Source organism: Pseudozyma flocculosa (assembly GCF_000417875.1).
Source record: "Pseudozyma flocculosa PF-1 unplaced genomic scaffold scaffold00003, whole genome shotgun sequence".
Taxonomy (NCBI): domain Eukaryota; kingdom Fungi; phylum Basidiomycota; class Ustilaginomycetes; order Ustilaginales; family Ustilaginaceae; genus Pseudozyma; species Pseudozyma flocculosa.
Window position 1 is genome coordinate 1156386 of NW_006920871.1, and position 19436 is coordinate 1175821.

The 19436-nt window shown below is 64.9% G+C and overlaps 6 protein-coding genes across 6 annotated transcripts in view; all 6 read right to left on the minus strand.

Annotated features, from left to right (window-relative positions):
* Positions 1 to 1082: 1082 nt before the first annotated feature.
* On the minus strand, positions 1083 to 1501 carry PFL1_01495 (uncharacterized protein; the record flags this gene model as incomplete). The annotated part of the gene is made up of 2 exons (XM_007878997.1): positions 1083 to 1280; positions 1379 to 1501. 2 exons carry the CDS (start codon positions 1499 to 1501, stop codon positions 1083 to 1085), a joined length of 321 nt encoding a protein of 106 aa, XP_007877188.1.
* Positions 1502 to 2080: 579 nt separating this feature from the next.
* On the minus strand, positions 2081 to 4708 carry PFL1_01496 (uncharacterized protein; the record flags this gene model as incomplete). Its single annotated transcript, XM_007878998.1, has 1 exon — positions 2081 to 4708. One exon carries the CDS (start codon positions 4706 to 4708, stop codon positions 2081 to 2083), a length of 2628 nt encoding a protein of 875 aa, XP_007877189.1.
* A 1640-nt stretch (positions 4709 to 6348) lies between these two features.
* PFL1_01497 (uncharacterized protein) lies at positions 6349 to 10275 on the minus strand (the record flags this gene model as incomplete). Its single annotated transcript, XM_007878999.1, has 5 exons — positions 6349 to 8793; positions 8909 to 9055; positions 9551 to 9829; positions 9972 to 10024; positions 10185 to 10275. 5 exons carry the CDS (start codon positions 10273 to 10275, stop codon positions 6349 to 6351), a joined length of 3015 nt encoding a protein of 1004 aa, XP_007877190.1.
* Positions 10276 to 11483: 1208 nt separating this feature from the next.
* PFL1_01498 (uncharacterized protein) lies at positions 11484 to 13145 on the minus strand (the record flags this gene model as incomplete). The annotated part of the gene is made up of 3 exons (XM_007879000.1): positions 11484 to 11540; positions 11666 to 12073; positions 12180 to 13145. 3 exons carry the CDS (start codon positions 13143 to 13145, stop codon positions 11484 to 11486), a joined length of 1431 nt encoding a protein of 476 aa, XP_007877191.1.
* A 1851-nt stretch (positions 13146 to 14996) lies between these two features.
* On the minus strand, positions 14997 to 17227 carry PFL1_01499 (uncharacterized protein; the record flags this gene model as incomplete). Its single annotated transcript, XM_007879001.1, has 4 exons — positions 14997 to 15045; positions 15154 to 15195; positions 15298 to 15569; positions 15671 to 17227. The coding sequence occupies 4 exons, from the start codon at positions 17225 to 17227 to the stop codon at positions 14997 to 14999; spliced, it is 1920 nt and encodes a 639-aa protein (XP_007877192.1).
* A 1617-nt stretch (positions 17228 to 18844) lies between these two features.
* Positions 18845 to 19436, minus strand: part of PFL1_01500 (uncharacterized protein) — a gene marked incomplete at both ends in the record, with an annotated part of 4358 nt that continues 3766 nt past the window's right edge. The window contains one exon of the mRNA XM_007879002.1: positions 18845 to 19420. Coding sequence (XP_007877193.1) covers positions 18845 to 19420 — 576 coding nt within the window. The remainder of the gene's footprint in view (positions 19421 to 19436) is intronic.

A 19436-nucleotide genomic window follows, 5' to 3' on the forward strand; every position in this document is an offset into this window, starting at 1 on the left:
GGGCAAGGCGATACAAGGGCAGCAGTCGGGTGGCGGCGGGTGGCGGCGGGTGGCGGCGGGTGGCGTTGGGTGGTGGTGGTGGTGGGTGAGGGACGGAGCGGATGGAAATGTGGAGGTAAGGGCAGGCGCGCGCGCGTCAGCCCCTTTTCGAAATTTCGATCGCGCGCTGGCTGGCTGGCTGGCTCGGCTTCGAGTTCCGAGCCGCCCCAGCCAGCCAGCCAGCGCGCCCGTCCCTTTGCCGCCGCTGCCGCCACCGTCGCCGATCCATCCGCAGGCCCTCGCACCACCACCGCCGCCATCGTCGACCTACCCAACGCCATTGCCAGACTGCCGCTCACGCCTTCCCGCCTCACCTAGCCAGCTGCGGCCTGAGCCTTCCGCATCGCCGCCGTTGCTCCAGTCAGCAGCATTCGCTACGGCTGCCTGCCCTCGCCCGAGCTTGACTGCCGCCCCTACCCGCCTCGATCTGTGCCTCGCTCCGCGTTGACGCTTGCCTTGGGCTCACCCCGCCAACATCTGCGCCGCCGCCACCGCTCACAAGACCGCCAGTAGATACAGTAGCTAGCGAAGCTTAGATTGCAATGAAGAGTATTGGCCAACCGATAGAGAAAGCAAGTCCGATCGAGGGTGGCAAACGTCGGTGCTACGCTGCTGCAGCGCAGCAGTGCTTCGGTTCAGGACGCCAGCACCCGCAGCCAGTCTACGCTGCGCAACAGCATCGAGAATGCTACGCTGTTGAAGTGTAGCAGGCCTACGGCTGTTAGCAGCATGATTTCTGCTGAGCCTCCAAAGCGTAGCGGGCCTACGGTGCGGCATCGGAGGGCAGGCTGCTACGATCCGAAGCGTAGCGGAATCGTAGGGCCGCTACGCCGGCCAAAGCGTAGTGGAGGCCCGATGCCTGGCGCGCAGCCGATCTGCGACCAAGGTCGAACCGTAGATTGGGTTACGATCGGGGATTTTCCAAACCGTAGTACCGCTACGGCCCCGAAGCCAGATCCCCGCTGCTGCTAGCTATGAGTTGGGGTCCCTTGGAGCAGGTGGTGCCAGTTGAGGAGCCTGGACGCTCTGCGTGCCGCCTTTGCCTAGTCCAGCGTCGCGGCCTTGACGGAGTCCGCCCGCCTCAAGGCCTTCATCACGAACACCATGTCCTCCGGTACGAGCTTCGAGAGCGCCTCGACGACCGTGTCGACGGTATGGTCTTGGGGCCGCAGCTTTCCCAGCTCCGTGACGGCCTCGAGCGCTTTGAGCGGTTCTGTGAACGTCGCCCCCTCGAGCGTGCGCTGCGCGGTCGAGGCACATGGTAGCGACACAGCGTGGGCCGGATCTTTCAGTTTCTTCGAGCTCGGTTGATGAGGAAGGGCTCCTGGTCCGGACTCACTTTGGCGAGAACCCGATCGTGGCCGGCCTCGGTCGTGGTGGGGCGCAGGCGGGATGCGCAGATGCGACCCCGCACGATGGCGACAAGTTGGAGCGCAATGACGAGCTCGGCCGTCGTCTTCATCGTGGCTCGATCGCAGTATACGCCAGAGTGGCGCCTGCGTGACAGTGGCGGGGATGTCCAGTATCGTCGTGGACGGGAGACGGGGGAAAGGGACCTACAGGACGGGACAAACACCGCCGTCGTCCCGTCCTTCTATACCCGTCCTCGACAAGCTGTCCATCGACCCCTGCTTGGCCCGCACTGCTGTAGCAGAGCGACGGAGAGGTCAGGCACGCACCGAGGGTGACTGGCGGTGGGGTCCCTGCCTCATCTCGGGGCTGAGACGTCGCGGTGGGACGATGCGGAGCAAGCTTCGTGGCTGGACCTGTGCAAGCAAGCGCACCGAGGATCGAGAACGCGGGACGTTCCCCACAGCCGGCGGAGCGTTCAATCGCAGGCAGAGGCTGTGGCCGTTGATTAATGATTTTATTCGCTGGAGGAAGACGACGACGACAAGAGCGCTCTGCTGGTCTTCAAGGTCCAGCGAGCTGGCAGTCTCGAGCGTCGAGCTTCCCCCCACCTATCCTACACTATCCTCGCCCGCCACGCAGCCCCCTTATGGCTGCGTGGCTGGCTAGCTAACGGGCAACGGCCTGGGTCTCAGGCCTGGACGATGCGCACAGCGCCCCTCCCGCCCTTGACGCGGAACTTGCCGTCCTCTGTCTGCTCGACGGCGCCGCGCCCAGCGACGACGTTGAACTTGACGTCCGTGCCGAGCGGCGGCACAATGGTGCCCGTGGTGCCCTTGGGCGCGTCGAGCTCCATGACGAGCTTGCCATCCTCCTTGCGCTTGCCCCACGCGGCGCTGATGATGCCGTGCGGGGTGGGCACGCGGCCGTGGTTCCACTGCGTCTTGAGGCCGCGCATGGGCGCGAACGCAAACTCGGTAAAGGCCTTGGCGGTGGGACGCACGCCGAGCGAGTACTCGGTCAGCCAGACGGTGGCGCCCGAGCCCCAGAAGTGGCTTTGGGCGGTGAAGAACTCGAGGCCCGGGTAGCTGCCGTCGTCGCTGACGTACTCCCACAGCGCGCCCGTCGAGTTGACACTCTCGGCCACCATGGGCGCCCAGGTGTCGTGCACCAGCTGCTGCGCCAGCTCCGTTTCGCCGCGCTGCGCCAGCGCGTCGAGCGTGAAGCTGACAAAGTAAGGGTCGACGACGATCTGGAAGCCGTCGTAGAAGGTGCCGTTCTTGTAGCCGGCGGGCACCTTGAGCTTGGCGAGCTGCAAAAACGCCGAGCGGCGCTGCTCGTCGGTGCCGACGTCGGCGAGCTGGCCGAAGGTGATGTCCATCAGGTGGAAGTCCTTGCTGCCGACGGCGTTGACAAACGAGCCCACCTGGTCGTTGTAGAGCAGGCGGGCCATGGCGCTGCGCGTCACGTTGGCCTGGGTGCGGTACTGGCTGGCCAGGCGCGGCTCGCCGACAAAGTCGGCCATGCGCGCGATGGCCTCGAGGCCGAGGACGACCGAGCCCGTCGTGGCCGTCAGGCCGCCCTTTTGCCCAAGGCCCTGGAAGAGCTGCGTCTCCGGGTCGACAGCCTGCGACAGCGCAAAGCCGCAGCCGGCGCGCAGGTCCTCGAAGCGCTTGCGGATAAATTCGTCGTCGCCGGTGCGCATCCAGTAGTCGTCGACCTCCTGGAGGAAGTCAAACATGTAGTCGAGCAGCAGCGGCGCCACGTTGCCCGTGCGGACCGAGATGCCCGTATCGTCGACGGGGCCAAAGAGGGTGTTGATGGGCACGGCGCCGCTGGCGGCCTGCTTGGAGAGCTGCCACTCCATGGGGCCGACGACGTAGTCAAACTCGCCCGTGGCGACGGCAATGGCGCGCGACGAAATGAGGCGGTCGCCGAGCCACGAGAAGCGATCGCGCTTGCCGGCGTCGCTGCAGACGAAGTCGGTGTTGCCCTCGACGCCGAACTCGAGCGGGACCGACTCCTTGTCGGTGAGAGGGTTGCTGTAGAGCTTCTTGCCGTCGACGTTGGACGTGATCTCGACGTCCTTGTACCAGGCCGCCGTGTCCTGCCAGCCGCCGAGGGCGAAGCCGCGCATGGTGCCGCCGGGGATGAAGGGGTTGGGCAGCGCGTAGCCGTATCCGGTCACGTTGAACTTGGCCACCTGGCGGTCTTCGACAAAGATGGTGTAGGCGCCCTCGCCGTGCGAGACCGACTTGATGCGGTGCCACTCCTTTTCGGTGATGTCGAAGTCGATGGGGAAGCGGTCGAGGACGTAGCCGGGCAGGCTGGTCTGGTTCTGGAGCGAGAAGCCGGTGCCGAGGACGAGGGTGTTGGGAGGCACGAGTTGGCGGTCGTAGTTGGCAAAGCTGCCCTCGGGGTAGTTGCTGTTGAGGACGAGGTAGGGGCCGTTTGCCTGGATGGCGTCAATCTGGCCGTCGAGCCTCCATCCGAGGCCGCCGTAGTCGATCTTGGCGTCGAACTCGAGGGTGTAGTTCTGGTAGTTGATGGCGGCCGTCGACGAGGCGGGCTTCTGGCCGCGGATGTAGGCGCCGTGGCTGTCAATGTCCCAGGTGGTGGTCTGGGTGTGCGGGGCGTAGCAGGTGAGCTGCTGGGTGCGGAAGGCGAGGGCCCAGATGTCGGACTCGGTCTTGTCGCTCGAGGCAAAGTAGCCCTTTTTGGAGAGGAGGGGCGATTTGTCGGTGGTGGGCTTGAAGCCGACCGAGTCGATGAGGAGGTTGGAGCCGTGGACGAGGCGGATCGACTGCCAGCGCTGGGAGCCCTGGATAAAGTAGCTGGTGAGGTCGCCGGGCTGGGTGACGTTGAAGGTCTCTACGCGGAACGTGTTGGCGAGGGCGTTGGCAAAGGCAAAGGGACCGTCGGAGCGCTTGTCGGAGAGGGCGGCAAGCTGCTCGGTGTACTTGACCTCAATTTGGGCATAGGGACCGTCGAAGGATGCGATTTTGAACGTGGGCTTTCCGGCGACGTCCCTTGCGTAGTCGACGGTGACGGTGTCGCCGACGTTTGCGAGGCGGAGGGGCCCGTCGAGCTTCTTGCCCTCGTGGGTGAGGCCGGCGTAGTGGGTCTTTGGGCGGACGATGCCGTCGTACTGGCCCGTTTTGGCGGGCGTGTAGGCGGGGATCTTTGGCCAGGGGGTGTCGGTGGTGGCTGCGGCGTTGTTGTTGTTGCCGTTGTTGTTGCGCTCCGAGAGGGAAGCGGCGGAAGCGCAGAGAGCGCCTCCCGCTGCGGCCATGGCGGCCAGGTAGGTGGCAGCGCGCATCTTGATGGACGAGCGGTGGCTGCGGTGGCGAGCGAGGGGGAGCGAGGGAGAAGACAAAGGAGTGTGGTGAGCCGGGAAAAGAGGGGGAGGGGAGGACGGGGAGCGTCTTTTGGGTTGCCTTTGTAGGTTCTTAGGTCACCATGGCGGGTAGGATGGGTCGAGGTGCGGGCTGTGGTAGGTGGACGGAGGAGAGGGACAGAGGGAGAGGTGTAGGCCCAGCACGGTCAGGTAGCAAGCAGACGAGCAGAGCGTTGGCGTGCAGCTGTCGAGTACGTACTGTACCGCCTGCTGTAGGTCCACGCAAAGGGCCAGTCCGAGACCGGCCAAATTGTCACCAGTTGTGGCGAAGAGAGGTGCGGGGAGCGCGTGGATGGGCCGGCCAGTGTGGGGGGGTTGGCCGCGCTCGTGCAGCGGCCCAGAGGCCGGGGGCAGACGAGCCTGCACGCACGCAGGCCAAACACGAGACACGGATCACCTCCGACGCCCAGCACAGCACCGACCCAACATCCGTCCATCGACCCACGCAGCAGAACAGGCAGGCAGCGCATCGACCGATACACACCCTGGCCGCCATCCGGCTGGGCCGACACAAGAAGCCCCACCATGCGGGCATGCCCGAACAACGACAGCCCCCCAAAGTTCCGGGACAGAGGAGCGGGCGATGTGGTGCAAACGTGGGGCCCCCTTTCTTCCTCTTGGCGTCCTTGTCCTTGGCCTTGGCCTGGCTTCCGAATGCGGGGAGGACGAGGCGGGCTGGGGTTGGTGTAGATCGATCCATCTGCTTGCTTGCTCTTGCTTGCCGCTTCGGTTCGGATCGGTTCGGCCAACTTCGGCATCAGTGGGGATATCGAGGGGGAGCCGAAAGGGTGCAGCGCCGGCTGCATCCCCTTCGTCCTCCGACCCACGACCAGGGGAAAAAAATCGAAGCAGGTTCGAGAAATTGCTTTTTGGAATCGGGGATTTCTGTCAGGGCGCCCGACCTCGATCGACCAGTCCTCTTCGATACGTTTTTGCCAACGTCGATGCACCAAAAGAAACGGCTCATACGCTTCGGCCCTTGGCGCGGGCAACAAGCCACACCCCTTCGACCCCGAGGGCAGTCATCCCCGCGCGGTGCCACTTCGACATCAGGACCAACCAAGCACGCTTCGTCACTCAGTCAGGCACGCACGCCAGACAGTCGGGCAGAGTCATCATCATCAAAGGGCAATGCGAAATCCACAACTCAAAACGCTAGAGACGGAGAGAGGGGAGGAGAGAGAGAGAGAGGAAAAAGACGACGGAAAATGCTACATAAAAAGGGAAGCCCAAGAGCCGGGGGGACGACATCAATATCAACGAAGACCATTATCAAAGAGACCTGAAGGACCGAGGGACGAGAACGGGGGACGAAAACGACGAGGAGGGAGCAGGAACAGTGGAAAGCTCGTTGTGGGCGGGTCAGAGTCAGACGCCGACGACGAGGCGCAGAGGGGAACATGATACACGACGAGGGGCCGAAGGGGGGTACGGGGAACGAGGACGGATATAGACGACGAGAGTGGACGCGACGGGGGGTCAGAGAGTCGTTTGGTATCATCGTAATGGCGAGCATCGTAGCGAGTTGGGCAGAGGCCGCACCATGGCGGCACGCTCCATCTTTACTCTGTCCTGCGACCGCGCAGGTTGCCGCTGGCGTGGCTGGCCTTCATCAGCTTGGGGCCGGAAACGTGGCTGGGCGAAAGCCGAGCCTTGGTCGACTGCGACGACGACTGCTGCGACGACTGCTGCTGCTGCTGCTGCTGCTGCTGCTGCTGCTGCTGCTGCTGCTGCTGCTGCTGCTGCTGCGCCGCGATGGCGGCATAATGCGCGCGCTGCTTCTTGAGCGAAAACTCCTCGCTGTCCTCGAGGATGCCCCGCACCTTTTCGCCGGCGAATCGGATCGCCGCAGACGACACGTTGAGCGGCAGGAAGAGGTAGAAGGCCATGCCCTGCTCCCACCACGGGTGCGAGACCGACGACATGCCGTTGCGCTCGTAGTAGCGCGAGATCATGTGGCTGTCGAGCGACGGCGAGCCCTGCGCACCCGACGGCGGACCGCGAGGACCGGCACCGGCACCGGCAGCCGCGCTCGAAGCCGGCGGACTCCTCGCTTCAGCAGCCGCCGACGGCATTGTACCCCTTGGCGGCGAGCCTCCACGCTGAGACCCCAGGTACTGCGGCTGCGGCTGCTGCGGCTGAAGGATCTGGTGTGCGTGGTGCGCCTGCGACTGCTGGGCGTACGGAGCGTGGCGAGCCGGCGATGGCTGACCGCCGTAGAGCATGGGCTGCTCGTGCGTGGGCGAGCCGGAGCTGGAACCAGAGCCGATGCCCAGCGAAGAGGCCGAGGGCAGGCTGCGCGGAGCGTCGTGCAGGTAGTGCCTAGACCCGCTGCCGCCGCCCGTGCGGATTGTCAGCCCGGCGCCGAGCAGGAACTTGAACGCATCGGCGAGCGAGATGCGCATGCTGGCGGCGCGCTCTCGCTCCCGCCGCTCCTCCTCGATCAGCTCGGCGTTGATGGCCACCTCGCGCAGCAGGTCCTCGAGGCGGTTCTCAACCTCGTGAAACTTTTCCTCGGCCCCGAGGCGGAGGTGCTCCTCCTTTCTCTCCGACCGGCGCACCGCGCGGCCGAGCTGGGCGTCGACGTCGCGCAGCACGCGGATGTCGTTCTTGGTGGCAATCATCCGGCGGATGCTGCCGAGGTCCGCCTCGAGCCGTCGCAGCCGCTTGTTGAGCCCCTCAACCTTGGAGCTCGGGTAGTGGACCTCCTCCTGCAGGTGGAGGATGCGGTTGCGGATCAGCTTGATGGCGTGCGTCCACGGCTTGATGCCGGCCGCCAACGTAAAGAGACGGATGTTGAAGACGTTGAGGTAGCGGCCGCCGTCAACCATCGAGCCTCGGATCCAGTTGAGGAGATAGGCGCCAATCAGCGGGCTGAGGACGCAGAAGAGCAGGCTCATCAGCTCCGAGCGGCGCAGCTCGGCGGCGGCGGCCTGGCGCAGCTGCTCGCGCTCGGAACCCTTGAAGCTGCGGCTCGACGAGTCGCCGCTGCCCGTGCGGCCCATAGCCGCGGCCGATGCGTCCTGGCGCGAGCCATCGCCGACGTCGAGGCTGACGTCGACGTCCTTGCCGTCGTCGTCTTCGCCCTCGAGATCGTCGGCCTCGTCGTCGGCGTAGTCGTGGCTGAGGATACGGCGGGTGCGCGAGCTGTAGTAGAGCTCCCAAGGCACCCGGAGGAACTGGTAGAGCCAGAAGCTCGAGAGGAAGAGGAGGATCGCATCGCTCCAGGCGTCGGCCCGGCCGCCGATGACGGCTCCAATCGGCGGGGCCAGCGCGATGACGAGCGGCAGGTAGTGCCAGCCGCCAAAGCTCTCGGGCGAGGTGCCGTCTCCCTCGAGCTCCTCCTCGTCCTCCCTGGTAAGGTGCGGCGGTGCCGTGCGCGCGGACCCAGCGTCGCTGTCGACGAACGAAGCGGCCGAGGCCGACGAGTTGCGACGGCGGGTCCTCGCACTCGGGATGTCGTCGCGCGAGCCGGACCGCGACGCCGTGTTGAGCGGGGGAGGCCGGCCCTGCGTCGCCGACGGCGACCGCAGCGGCTCCGATGGAAAGTAGGAATGCACGCCCGCCGAGGACCGGCTGCTGCCGCCCTTGAGCCCGGTGCGCGATGGCGGCTGGCCGCCTCCGAAGCGGCCGTCGAGCCGGCCCTGGGCCTCGAGCTTCTGCAGGTCGCCCATGTTGGTCGTCTCGCTGGCAACGCCAAAGATGTCGAACGAGTCAATCCTCGTCGTCTCCTCGTCACCCTGGTTGGAGAGGATGGCGATCGCGATCGAGCTGACGTCCTGAAACTTGACGAAGCGGAGCGGCAGCGCCTTGATGGGCGGCCCGTCCGGACCCTCCTCGACGTCCGCCTGCGTCAGATCGAGCGTCTGCGTTGGATCCTCGTTGGCGGCGTCCTCAAAGTCGAGGTTGGGGCGGTTCGCAAACAGCTTGACCTGTCGAGGAGCCGACGGCAGGTTCGAAGTGCTCGTGCGCAGCAGTATCGCCGAGAGCTTGACCTTTTGCTTGAACTAGCGGGGCGGCATCGTAGCGGGCAGGTAGGGAGGAGGCAGGCAGGCAGGAGTAGCAGGGTAGGTGAGACGCTGAACAAGGGAGCGAGGGCATCTTGCGGCGACAAACACTCACGCTGAGCTGGATGATGATCTGCTCGTCCGCGTCGCTGGCAAGGTATCTCCCCTGGCCCGATCCACCGAGAAGCTGCTGCAGCCCGTGGCCGGCCTCCTCGTTGAGCGCCGCCGATCTCGGACCGTCGACGAGGGGCAGCAACGACTCCTGCAGAGCGCAGACGCGAGTGGAACGGCGGTCGCAGGTGGAGAAGGGGCGTAGAATGGAGGACGGGGACCACAACAGTGCGAGGGGATGGAGGTGGGGGAGCGGAGGAAAGCGGAGGCGATTAGCATCCTTGCCATTGCCGCAATGGAACCTTCACCTCTTCTCCATCTCAAAGAGACCGAGAACGGCAGTCACTGCCTTCGTCATCGCCGGCGCAGCTCGGATCCAGGCTCCGAGCGGGCGGCCAGGGGGGTTCGTCGCACCAGTCCGAGCGGGCTCGCATCGCAGCTCTTCTTGACATTGCCATCCGGCCGTTGCCTCCGCCCCTCGCGCCCGACCAGATCTGGAAGCGCGGAACGGCGGAGCGACGGCGGGTGGGCTTAGCTGGCGAGGCGGTAACCTCGCCGGCAGGAGCGCCCGACTCCCCTATCCGAACATGAGGTACAGCAGGTAGGCGCCGAGCACGGCGAGCGGGAGCAAGTTCTCGAGACGTACGTGTCCGTCGGTGATTCCCGCGATGGGGTTGGCGGGACGGGCAGAGCCCGAGCCCGAGGAGCCGCTCAGCGTCTGGCCGGAGCCGGAGAACGAGGACGAGGAGCCGGCAGAGTGTTGCCTGACGAGCGCCTGGAGGCGCGAAGGGTCGGCGCCCTGGAGCGTGTCGACGACCTTTCGGTTCTTGAGGAAGAGGAAGGTGGGCATGGCGCGCACCGAGTAGCGCTGGGCTACGGTCTGGTTCTGGTCCACGTCGACCTTTAGAAAGACAGCCGAAGGGGTCTGCGGCGGTGAACCGGAGGGGATGGACGAAGGTGGCGCGGGAAGGACAAGCACCGTAGCGGCCGTCAGCAGTCTGCGCGAGCGACTGTAGCAGCAGCTGCGGCAGCGGTAGATAAGGGCAGCTCCCGGCATGACTGCTCACCTTGCTTGCCAGGGACTCGTAGACGGGCCGGATGGCCTTGCATGGACCGCACCCTGCGTCGCAGAGAGGAAGAGGAGGACGAAGGGCGGAGCAGCAGGAGGAGGGAACAGGTCAGCGGCGGCATCGGATGTCGATGTATGCAGTAGGCTGCCTCGCCACCACACGAGATTTGATCGGGCCACGGGGCATCGCTGCTATCTAGACGAGACGTACAGGTGGCATGGAAGTCGACGACTACGAGCTTTGCACCGGCATTGTTGAGCTCATTGTCAAAGTCGGTGGCGGAGACGACCTCCTTGACCATTGTGGGCGCTAGTGCGTTGCGACGAGGGTGGCGGTGGCAAGAGAGGCGAAAGCGGGGTGATCAATTCAGCGCTGCTGATGAAGGTGGTGGTGGTGGTGGTCGTTGTTGCTGCTGCAGGTCGGGCTGCGGCGACGGCGGCTTGGTACGTGTGTCGTCGCGGATGGTGAAGGGCGAGAGGCAGAAAGCGACGAGAGGGAAGGGGAGCGGGGAGGGCAGCGCGCGCGAAGATGGTGGCTCGAGCCTGAGTCGTAGAGTCTTGTCCAAAGGGCCACCGCTTGCCAACTTCGCACGCCTGGCCACGCACGCCACGCATGCTGCCAGGGCCCACGCAGCCCGAGGTGGGTGACAAGAGCCGGCAAGCCAGGCTGGGCCCTCTGGCCTGCCGACGCGCTGGCCTGCCTGTGTGCTTCCAAGTCGGGCAGGCCAGGGTGCATGCGAAGGCTGGCAGGGGCAACAGCTCCAGCCCGGCCGGCCTGGCCTGGCCTGCCTAGCCTGGCTTCCCGCGCCTGCGTCCATCCAGTCAGCGGCCCAGCCGAGGCAGTCGAGCAGGCAAGCAAGGGGCAGGCCGCGGTGAGAGCCAGCACCGTCAGCGCGCACGGTCCCCGCCTGGCCTGGCCTGGCCACGTCTGCCCGAGCCAGAGCCAGGAACCGGCGTGAAACACACACGAGGCCGGCACGCGAGCCAGCAGCAGCAGCAGCCTCGAGCCCGATCTGCCTCGACAACGCCCGATGGACCCCTTTGCCCGCCGCCGCCAAGATGCCGCCACCACTTCGACCGCGAGAAGCACGATGCACCCCTCGACAGCAGCAGCGGCGGGCTCTCCGAACGCGGCCCGTCCCCGGTCGCCGCTCGTTGGTGGATGACCGAGGATATACCAGCATGGCTGAGCTGTGGTATGTAGAAGGTCAGTGGTCAGCAGCACCTGTCGTGGTCTCCGGCGACGGCAGAGCCAAGGCGGCAGTGGCCGTAGCTGTCAACCACCTTCCCTCCCCGGCCCGGCGCCTTCTCGTCGTCGCTGTCGCCCACATCGCAGTTGGTCCTCCAGGATGCAGCGTCAATGTAAACGTGCTTCGTGTTCAAACGAGCGTCCGTAGCGTGAACATGGTATGGTATGGCATTAGAGCGGTGCAGAGAGAACGACAGCGGGACTCCTCGTTTTGCTTTCCAGACTTCTAGGCCGATCCAGAGCGGAAGGAAACGGGGCAGCTTAGATGGTGGCGCAGGTAAACGCCGAACGGACCGAGCCGCTGTTGTACGAGTCGATCTATCGTCGCATCGCAAGGCGCGCCGCGACACGTCGTCGACAAAAGTAGGGCAATGTCAGATCGACCGCTCAAACCACGATACGACCAGCCCGAGTCGAAGCGAGAGACGAAGTGCGGTACTCACAATGTCCTTGACAGAGGCATACGTGCCGCAGCCGAGGATCACGACGCCAATGATAAACACGGCCGCGTTGACCAGGCTCAGCACGACGTTTTTGCGCGTCGCGTTCCACCGCCCCTCCTTGAGCAGCATGAACCACATCACTGCGGGCAAGTAGAAGCTGAAACCTGAAATGAACAGGGACGACATCGTCGCGAGCAAATCGCTGAAAAAGGGAATGGCCTCGGCAACGATCCAGGCCACCACGGTGATGAGGGCGACCAGGAGGGCCCAGGTGGTCCATCCCTTGGCGTTGTTGATGTAGCGCGCGAGGTCGTTGGCAAAGACACGCGAGTGGATGAAGCGCGCTGCAACCGTGGTGTTGATGCTGCCCGAGATGAAGATGACGGGTAGCGCGAGGCCAAATACGACCTGCGAGTGTGAATGGAGGCCAGGAACGAGAGGCAAGGAGGTCAGAGGTCGGGGCGCTCAAAGGACTGCTCAAGGACAGCAAAGTGCTCGCGATGGTCCCACCTACCCTGGAAACGGTGGCGCCGGCGGAGAGGAGGGCGGGCGACTGGACGTCGAGGCCCACAAAGGCGTAGATGAGCGAGCCCGAGAGCGAGTAGATGATGATCTCGAAAATGCCGAGGGCCCAGATCGACTTGGTGTAATCTTCGGGCTTTGCCATCTCGTCCATGAAGCTGAACTGGCAGAAGGCGAACGAGTAGGCGAACACGACGTTCGAGACCTGGACGAAGGCCTCGCTGAAGGTGACGCCAGGCTTGGGCCATGCGGACCAGTTGACGGCCGAGAGGCCGCCGGGGGCGTCCGAGGCCTGGACGCCGGTAGCGACGATGGTGACAAAGACGGCGACGACGATTGAGGCAAAGTCGATGTAGCCGAGGATGGCCATCTCGGAGAAGGTGGGCGGGAGGGCGCAGAGGAAGAGGATGATGGCGGATACGACGCCAAAGACGAGGGAGCAGACGCCTGGGTTGTTTGCGAGCGACTCAAAGGCGATGGTGCCCGTGAGGGCGTGGGAGCCCGTCGAGAGGGTGAGCTGGGCGACAAACATGAAGCTAAAGATCCAGAAGCCGACCTTGCCAAACATGAGGGTGCCGGCGTCGGTGTAGTGCTGGATGTGCGGGAACTTGAGCTTGACCTGGCCGACGATCCAGCTCGTGTAGATGGCGACGATGCCGATGCCGACGGTGATGATCATGCCGGCGACCATGCCGAGGGTGGCAAAGACCTTGGGCATCGAGAGGGTGCCGAGGGCGACGGCCTCGACAATGAGGCAGATGGTGAGCTTCTGCCAACCGAGCTTGTGGTACTTTTGCTCTCCCGCCGCCACCTGCGCCTCCTGCTCTGCGGTCAGGGTGTAGGGTGCGGCCTTGGCGGGCTGCTTGTCGCCGTCGCCGTCGGCGGCCTGCTTGGAGAGCGAGGTGCGCGAGGGCGAGGGTGCCTCGGAAGAGGCGCGTGGCGCGAGCGACTCGGACATGGTCGTCGTTTGGTCCACGCTGGCGGGCAGGAGGCGGAAGGGGCGGCAAAAAGGGGTTGGACGAGGCGCGGTTGGAAGACTCAAGAGGAGATGGAGGAAGGGAGGAAGAAGGGGTCGCGGGATGGACGAGCAGCAAGGCGACGAAGGATGAGGGGCCCAACGGCGCAGGGCGGGGGAGAGGGGCAGCAGGCAGGGGTGGTGGACAAAAGAGAGAGGGCGAGAAGGGGGTGCGCACAGGCAGGGCAGGGCAGGCCAGGCATGCGCTCGCAACGTGGAGAAGGAGGGACGAGGGAGGGCAGCCAAAGAGGCGGACGACATCTCCCAGGCCTCGAGAGCGAGAGCCAAGTTTGAGCCGGTGACAAGACCAAGCCGGGCGAGTCGACCACGGACGGCGGCAACCAAAGTCGATTGCGAGGCCATCTCGAACGACAAAGCCGAAGGAGCGAGTCAGACGTCGGGCGCAGCGAGCCGGTCGAGGAACAGGCAGGCAGGCCAGGCAGGGGCCGACGGCAGATGAGAATTTTGGCACTCAGCGCAGCGGTAGCGGTAGCGCCAGCGGTTCCGGCTAGCGTTGCCTGACACCTGTTGCTCGCTCGGTCGAACCTCAGCCTTGGTTTCGAAGCCTCTCTTGGCCAGTCCCACGCGAGCGGAACGGGTCGGACGTCGCTCTACTGCGCCGAGTACGGTGCCGGTGGCATCTTTTTGCTCCCCGGCGCCCCCGTCTTCGTCCAGCTCGAACAGCTTACACTCGGACGGCAGGCTACGATCTCAACGCCCCCATGGTCGCTACCGTACTGTATGTACTCCTGGACGACGACATCCACCATCGGATTTGACGGGCTGCCATTCGAAGGCCCAATGCGCCAGCCAGGTCGGCGTGTGAGAGGACGAGATCGAAGAACGACGGAAGCGCCGCGGTCTATCCCTGCCTTGTTCCGGAGCCTCTTAGATTCTTGCATGGTCGGGGAATTTGGCCCGCTTAATGCCCGACGGTCGACGCTGCGCTGCGCTCTGCCTGCATTTCCGGCAGGCTAGACCTAGGGCGCACGCGAACGCAGGCAGGGCCAAAACGAGACGGCGGCCCGCCGCCCGCCGGCCTTTTCTTCTGCCTGCTTCGGCTCAACCGCCGCTTGGCTCGCTGCCCGCCTGCCTGCCTGCCTGGCGGTTTCTCGGAGGCCTCGCCGAAATTCGCCTGCCTGCTTCACCGCACGCCTGCCGGGCGGACAGCTCAAATTTGGCCGCCGCCGCGCCGCCACCGCCTGCAGAAAGGGTTCGTTCGGCAGGCGGTCCGTCACCACCGACAAACCACCACCACCATCCACCATTATTCCACCTCCACCAGCGCCGCCGCCGCCGCCGTTGTCGTCCCGCCTCCCGTCTCTCCGTCGCCGGCACTTGACCGACAGCCTCCGTCCAATGACCATCTCCAATCCTCGACCCTTCTGCACTCGTAGGCACCCCTAGCTGTGCCTCTTGATCCACCCCTTCCCCGCCTCCATGCGCCGCCTTATCTCTACCGTCCAGTGCCCAATCAACGTGCTCGCCATAACACAGCGCGGGTCTCCGCCTCCCCTGCCAAGCCCTTACTCCAGCCTGGTCAAGGCACCGACGGCAGGCTGGCCGAACGAATCACGATCGCCTGCCATGTGCGTGTCCCTCCTCTCTATCGCACCTATCGGCATGCTCGCTTCGTCGCCGCGCACATCATGGACCGCGTCCCGCGTCCCGCGTGGCGTCGGGCCTCCCTCGTCCCTCTTGCCGTTGACCCTGGCCTGGCCTGCCTGCTTGCTTATGTCCGGCACGCCGTCATGCCCGTTCGGATCACCATCCACATGGCTATCGGTGCTCGCCTCACACGCCCAGCGCCGCACTCAGACGCTTTGCTTCTTCCTTTTCGAGCCTGCCAGACATTGACCGCCAGACCACGGCAAAAGCAGCCGGTCATCAGCTAGAGCCGAAACCGGCACGCGGACGTCGTACCCACCGTACCAGCCCTGCGCCTACTCACGGACGTACGCGCTCATCTCCCAGCTCGCACCTGAGCAGCTCCCTGCGCCACGGACAGCGATAGAACCACGGAGACGGTCACGACCGTGTCAGGCCATCTGCCGCGCAGCCGCAGCTCGTCGCACCAAGAGATTGCCACACTCACAGCAGTTGTGCCAGGTGCGCCGCATTGGCGGGATCGGTGCTCGGCGCTCGGGCGTCCAGATCGAGGCAGACGACCACCTTGTCGGCCCCGACGCTCTGCACCGGTGGCAAAAAGCCCGCCTGGCCAAAGCCGCAATGCGATGCCGCCGCAGAAGAGTCTTCTCTGGAACGTCGAGGGATACGCTGGTCCGGTGGACAGACGTTGATGCACGTCGACGAGGCGCTCGCGCGCTTCAGGGTGATGGCCACCAATGTCGTCCTCCCGAGATCGACCTGGCAGAGGGCGGGTATGCGAGCAAGCGAGCGAGCGTCAAAGTGAGTTTGGTGAGAGCAACAACGCAGCGATTAGTCTAGTCTCGCTGCGAGAGGCCCACCTCCAGCAGCTTGATGTCGGTCTGGTCGATCTCCACCTCACTCCTCCAGGTGGCTGTGTTGCAGTCCTGCCCGACGTCGATGACCATCGCCTCGATCTTGATCAGCCTTTCGATCTCTGTCGCGTTGGGCCACAGCAGAACGCAGCGCTCCACCCCGTCCACCTCGTCGTCCTCGGGTGCCCTGCCGGGGCTCGACGGTTCCGAGACGACTGCGCGCAGCTCCCTTGCCAGGCGAAGCCAGACGACGCGCTGAGCGCTCCAGTCGATCGACTTGGACTCTTGCGGGTCGTCCCAGGCCAATCGGATCCTCTCGGCCGGCCGCGCCGGGCGAGCTGCCGTGGCCGCCGAAGCAAGGTAGACGGTGCCATCGACGGAGAAGAGCGCGGCGGGTAGGCGGACGATGTCGTGGAAGAAGGGCATCTCGGTCGCCTGGGCCTTCGTCGCACAATTCAGGAGCGTCGACAGCGTCTCGTCGAGGTGTCGCGCCGCCAGGAACGTAATCGGACCGCTTGATCGCTGGATCCGGTCGACGAGCTCCAGCCAGATCTTGGCGATGAGCCCATCGGCCACGCTTCGGAGCCGTTGTAGCGTTGCCGGCTCGCAAAGGTCGAGAGGCTGGTGCTCAGCCTGAGCTTCGCGGGCGAGGACCGCGTGCTCGACGATCTGTGCCGCCTTTTTGGCCACGTCGAGATGGAGCACGATGCGCTGTTGTGGGTGGGCCTCGATGCGCGCCTTTTGGCAACTTGCGCCACAGAAAAAGGCCGACGCAGTCGAGAGGGCCTCGATGCGTTGCGCGGTGGCGCTTCCCTCCTTGATGCTGAGGACAACATAACCTGGACGCTTGGCCGACGAGGTCCACACGTGCACCACATCGGCGAGCACGATCTCGAAGAGGCCGAGTCGCTCGTCGTGTCGTCCCGGGCGGATCTCTTCCGGCTGATCCTGGTCGGCGACGAAGGGCCAAATGGCGCGCGTGTCGGCGAGCACCGTGTCGCTGTGGCGGCAGCGTAAATCTGGCGGGAGCAGGTCGTTGCGGGTAATTCGGGCGCCCGTGTCTACGTCGACAAAGAGGCTGCCCGACGCCGTCAGACAGGCCTGGAGCGGCCGTATGGCCGGCCTCGTTTCAAACAGACGCGTGCCGACTGCCAGTGTGGTGATGCCGCAGCTGACATCAGTGGGCAGCAGCGCAGTCATCGACGTCCGAAGGAGCTCCTCGACGGGCGGAGGAGGGGGCGGCATGTCATGACCGCCCAAACGGGCTTGATTGAGCTCGCTTTCGGGCGAGCACGTGGGTTCGCCCTGGGAGGAGCCGCTTGGGTCGGCTGTCACGGCTTCCTGGGACGACGCGGAGAGCGACGCCTCGAATGCTTCGCTCTGGTCGCGCTGGATCCACGCCTCCCGATTGCCCTCGATGCTCTGCCACCTCGATCGGATCGATGAGACTCTTTCGCTCGCACCTTCGACGTCAAAGGGCGCATGCTGGGGACGGTGCGAAGGCGGAAAGCAATAGGGCCCGGCGCGTCGGTCTAGGCGCCTCGGAGGCGGGTATCGAGCCATGTTGACACCACCTTGTTGGGCTTGTCGTTGTCGTAGGGGCGATGTCGAAGAGAAACGGGGTCGTGATGGCAGGAGGGCGATGCGGTGGCGGCGGTCCGGGGATGATGGCAAGAAGGAGTTTCAGGACGGACCTCTGACCGGCTGAGCGGAACGGCGGGGCGCGCCCGACCGCCTCTGAGCCAGCCTGGAGTGCCGGCTTGGATCTGCTCGCGCCGCCCCATCGGATCAGCCGGCCATACGGATGGAAGACGAACGGCCTGCCTCTGCTTGGGCGGAACCAGGAGAGAAGGCTGGGGGGCTGCGCAGACGCGCGACCGTCCGGCCTTCTGCGCCGCTGGGGCATCTGAGGCCCTCTGGGGCGCGCAGGCGCCAGCGCAGCGGAAGCGCCGCGCCGCATCGGCTAAGCAGAGGTGGGTCTGGTCTTGACGACGAGCGGTTGCGGTTGGGGTGGTGATGATTGGTGAGAAGAGGCTAGCCAAGCCAGGCCAAGGCAGGCAGGGCGACCGAGTCTCGCGCAGTCACCCCAAATGAAGCCGTGCGGCCAGGCCCAGCGGGGCTGTCTGCGCCCGCGCCGGCCTGCCCTTCGCAGCGCGGAGCAGCATGCAAGCAGGTGGGTGAAAGAGACCGCCGGGTCTGTCTGGCCCATCTGCTCGTCTGCCTGTCTGCCCGCCTCAACACCTGAGCGCTATCAAGCAGCAGCAAGTGATTCGCAGAGGCTCGCAGTGGTCAATGCACCACCAGCTTGACTCGACTGCTCTGAGTGAGAGCGTGTGGCAAGACGCGGCCGACATCGTTGCAGGATGGTGCCTCACCTGACGATGTCCCACTGCTTGCTTGATGCTCCCGTTCCAGTCCTTTATAGCTGTTTGATGGCCCCGACCCACTGAAGCAAACTTGCTGATGGATCAAGCAAGCTGAGAGTGCCCATCGAGCAAGCGGCTTGCTTTCAGGGTGCAGGCCGTCTGGAGGATTGACCTGCTTCAAGGCGCGTCCTCCTCGGAACAAGGTTCAAAGCGCTGCTGCAAGTCGGAGCGAAAGGGACGGGCTTTCAAGCCGCTCTTGTTGTTGCTGTTGTTGCTATTGTTGCTGTTGTTGTTGCTGCTACCTAGTCTGCTGCTGCTCTTCTCTTCAGGAGGTTGTCGGGACAGGCAAGAAGAGGGTCGACTTCGACATCAACAAGCAAGGTGCCGGAGAGGCCGCGGAAGGCTTGATCTTGTCCTCGACCCCTTGAGGACAGTCGACTGGCCTCCGGATCGCCGGTCTTCATCGAATGCCTGCACATCAAGGCGTCTACCGCCCTCATGGCGCCAGCACGGTCCTCGCCTCGGGTAACCTTGGTGAGTCCGGCCAAGGTCGCCGCTTCAGCGCTCCGAGTCGAGACCTGCCTGAGCTCATCCCGACCTCGACACAAGGGCGACGGCGATGGTTCGGATCGTGACATTCTATTGTCCAGCCACCACCTGGCGACCCACGTCCCCCTTCACCACGTGAACAACGACAACGACGACGAATGGAGGGAGGGAAAAAGCAGGCATCTATGGTACGACGACGATATGGACAAGGAAAACAGAGCAAGCCCATGCAGGGTGGGGGAGGGGAGGAGAGGAGACGGAGCGACTAGATGGGTTCGTCGCGGGGCTCAATGAGGATCTCGTTCATCGAGACGTGCGGCGGCAGGCGGAGGGCATAGACGATCGAGTCGGCCACATCCTCGGGCGCGAGGATCTGTGCACCGCTGGCCCCGCCGTACTTTTCCACGGCCTCGGCATCGCTGCTCATGTTGAGCAGGTCCGTCGCCGTATTGCCCGGCTGCACCGAGGTCACCTTGAGGCCCGTGCCCGCCGTCTCGAGCCGGAGCGACTGCAGCGTCGCCTCGACGAAAAACTTGCTCGCGCTGTACACGCCCAGACCGGGGAACACCTTGCGCCCGGCGTCCGACGAGATGGCAACGACGTGGCCCGATCCCCGCGCCAGCATCGCCGGCACGCTGCTCGAGAGCACGTTGAGCAGCCCCTTGCAGTTGACGTCGACCGTCTGGTCCCACTCGACCGTCTTGACGTTCTTCATCAATGTGTAGTACATGACGCCCGCGCACGACACGATGACGTCGACCGGTCCCAGCGCCGCCGCCGTCGTGCGCATCAGCGACTCGACCTGGTCCCGATCGGTCACGTCCGTCTTGTGCAGGTGGACCTTGGCGCCCGTTGCG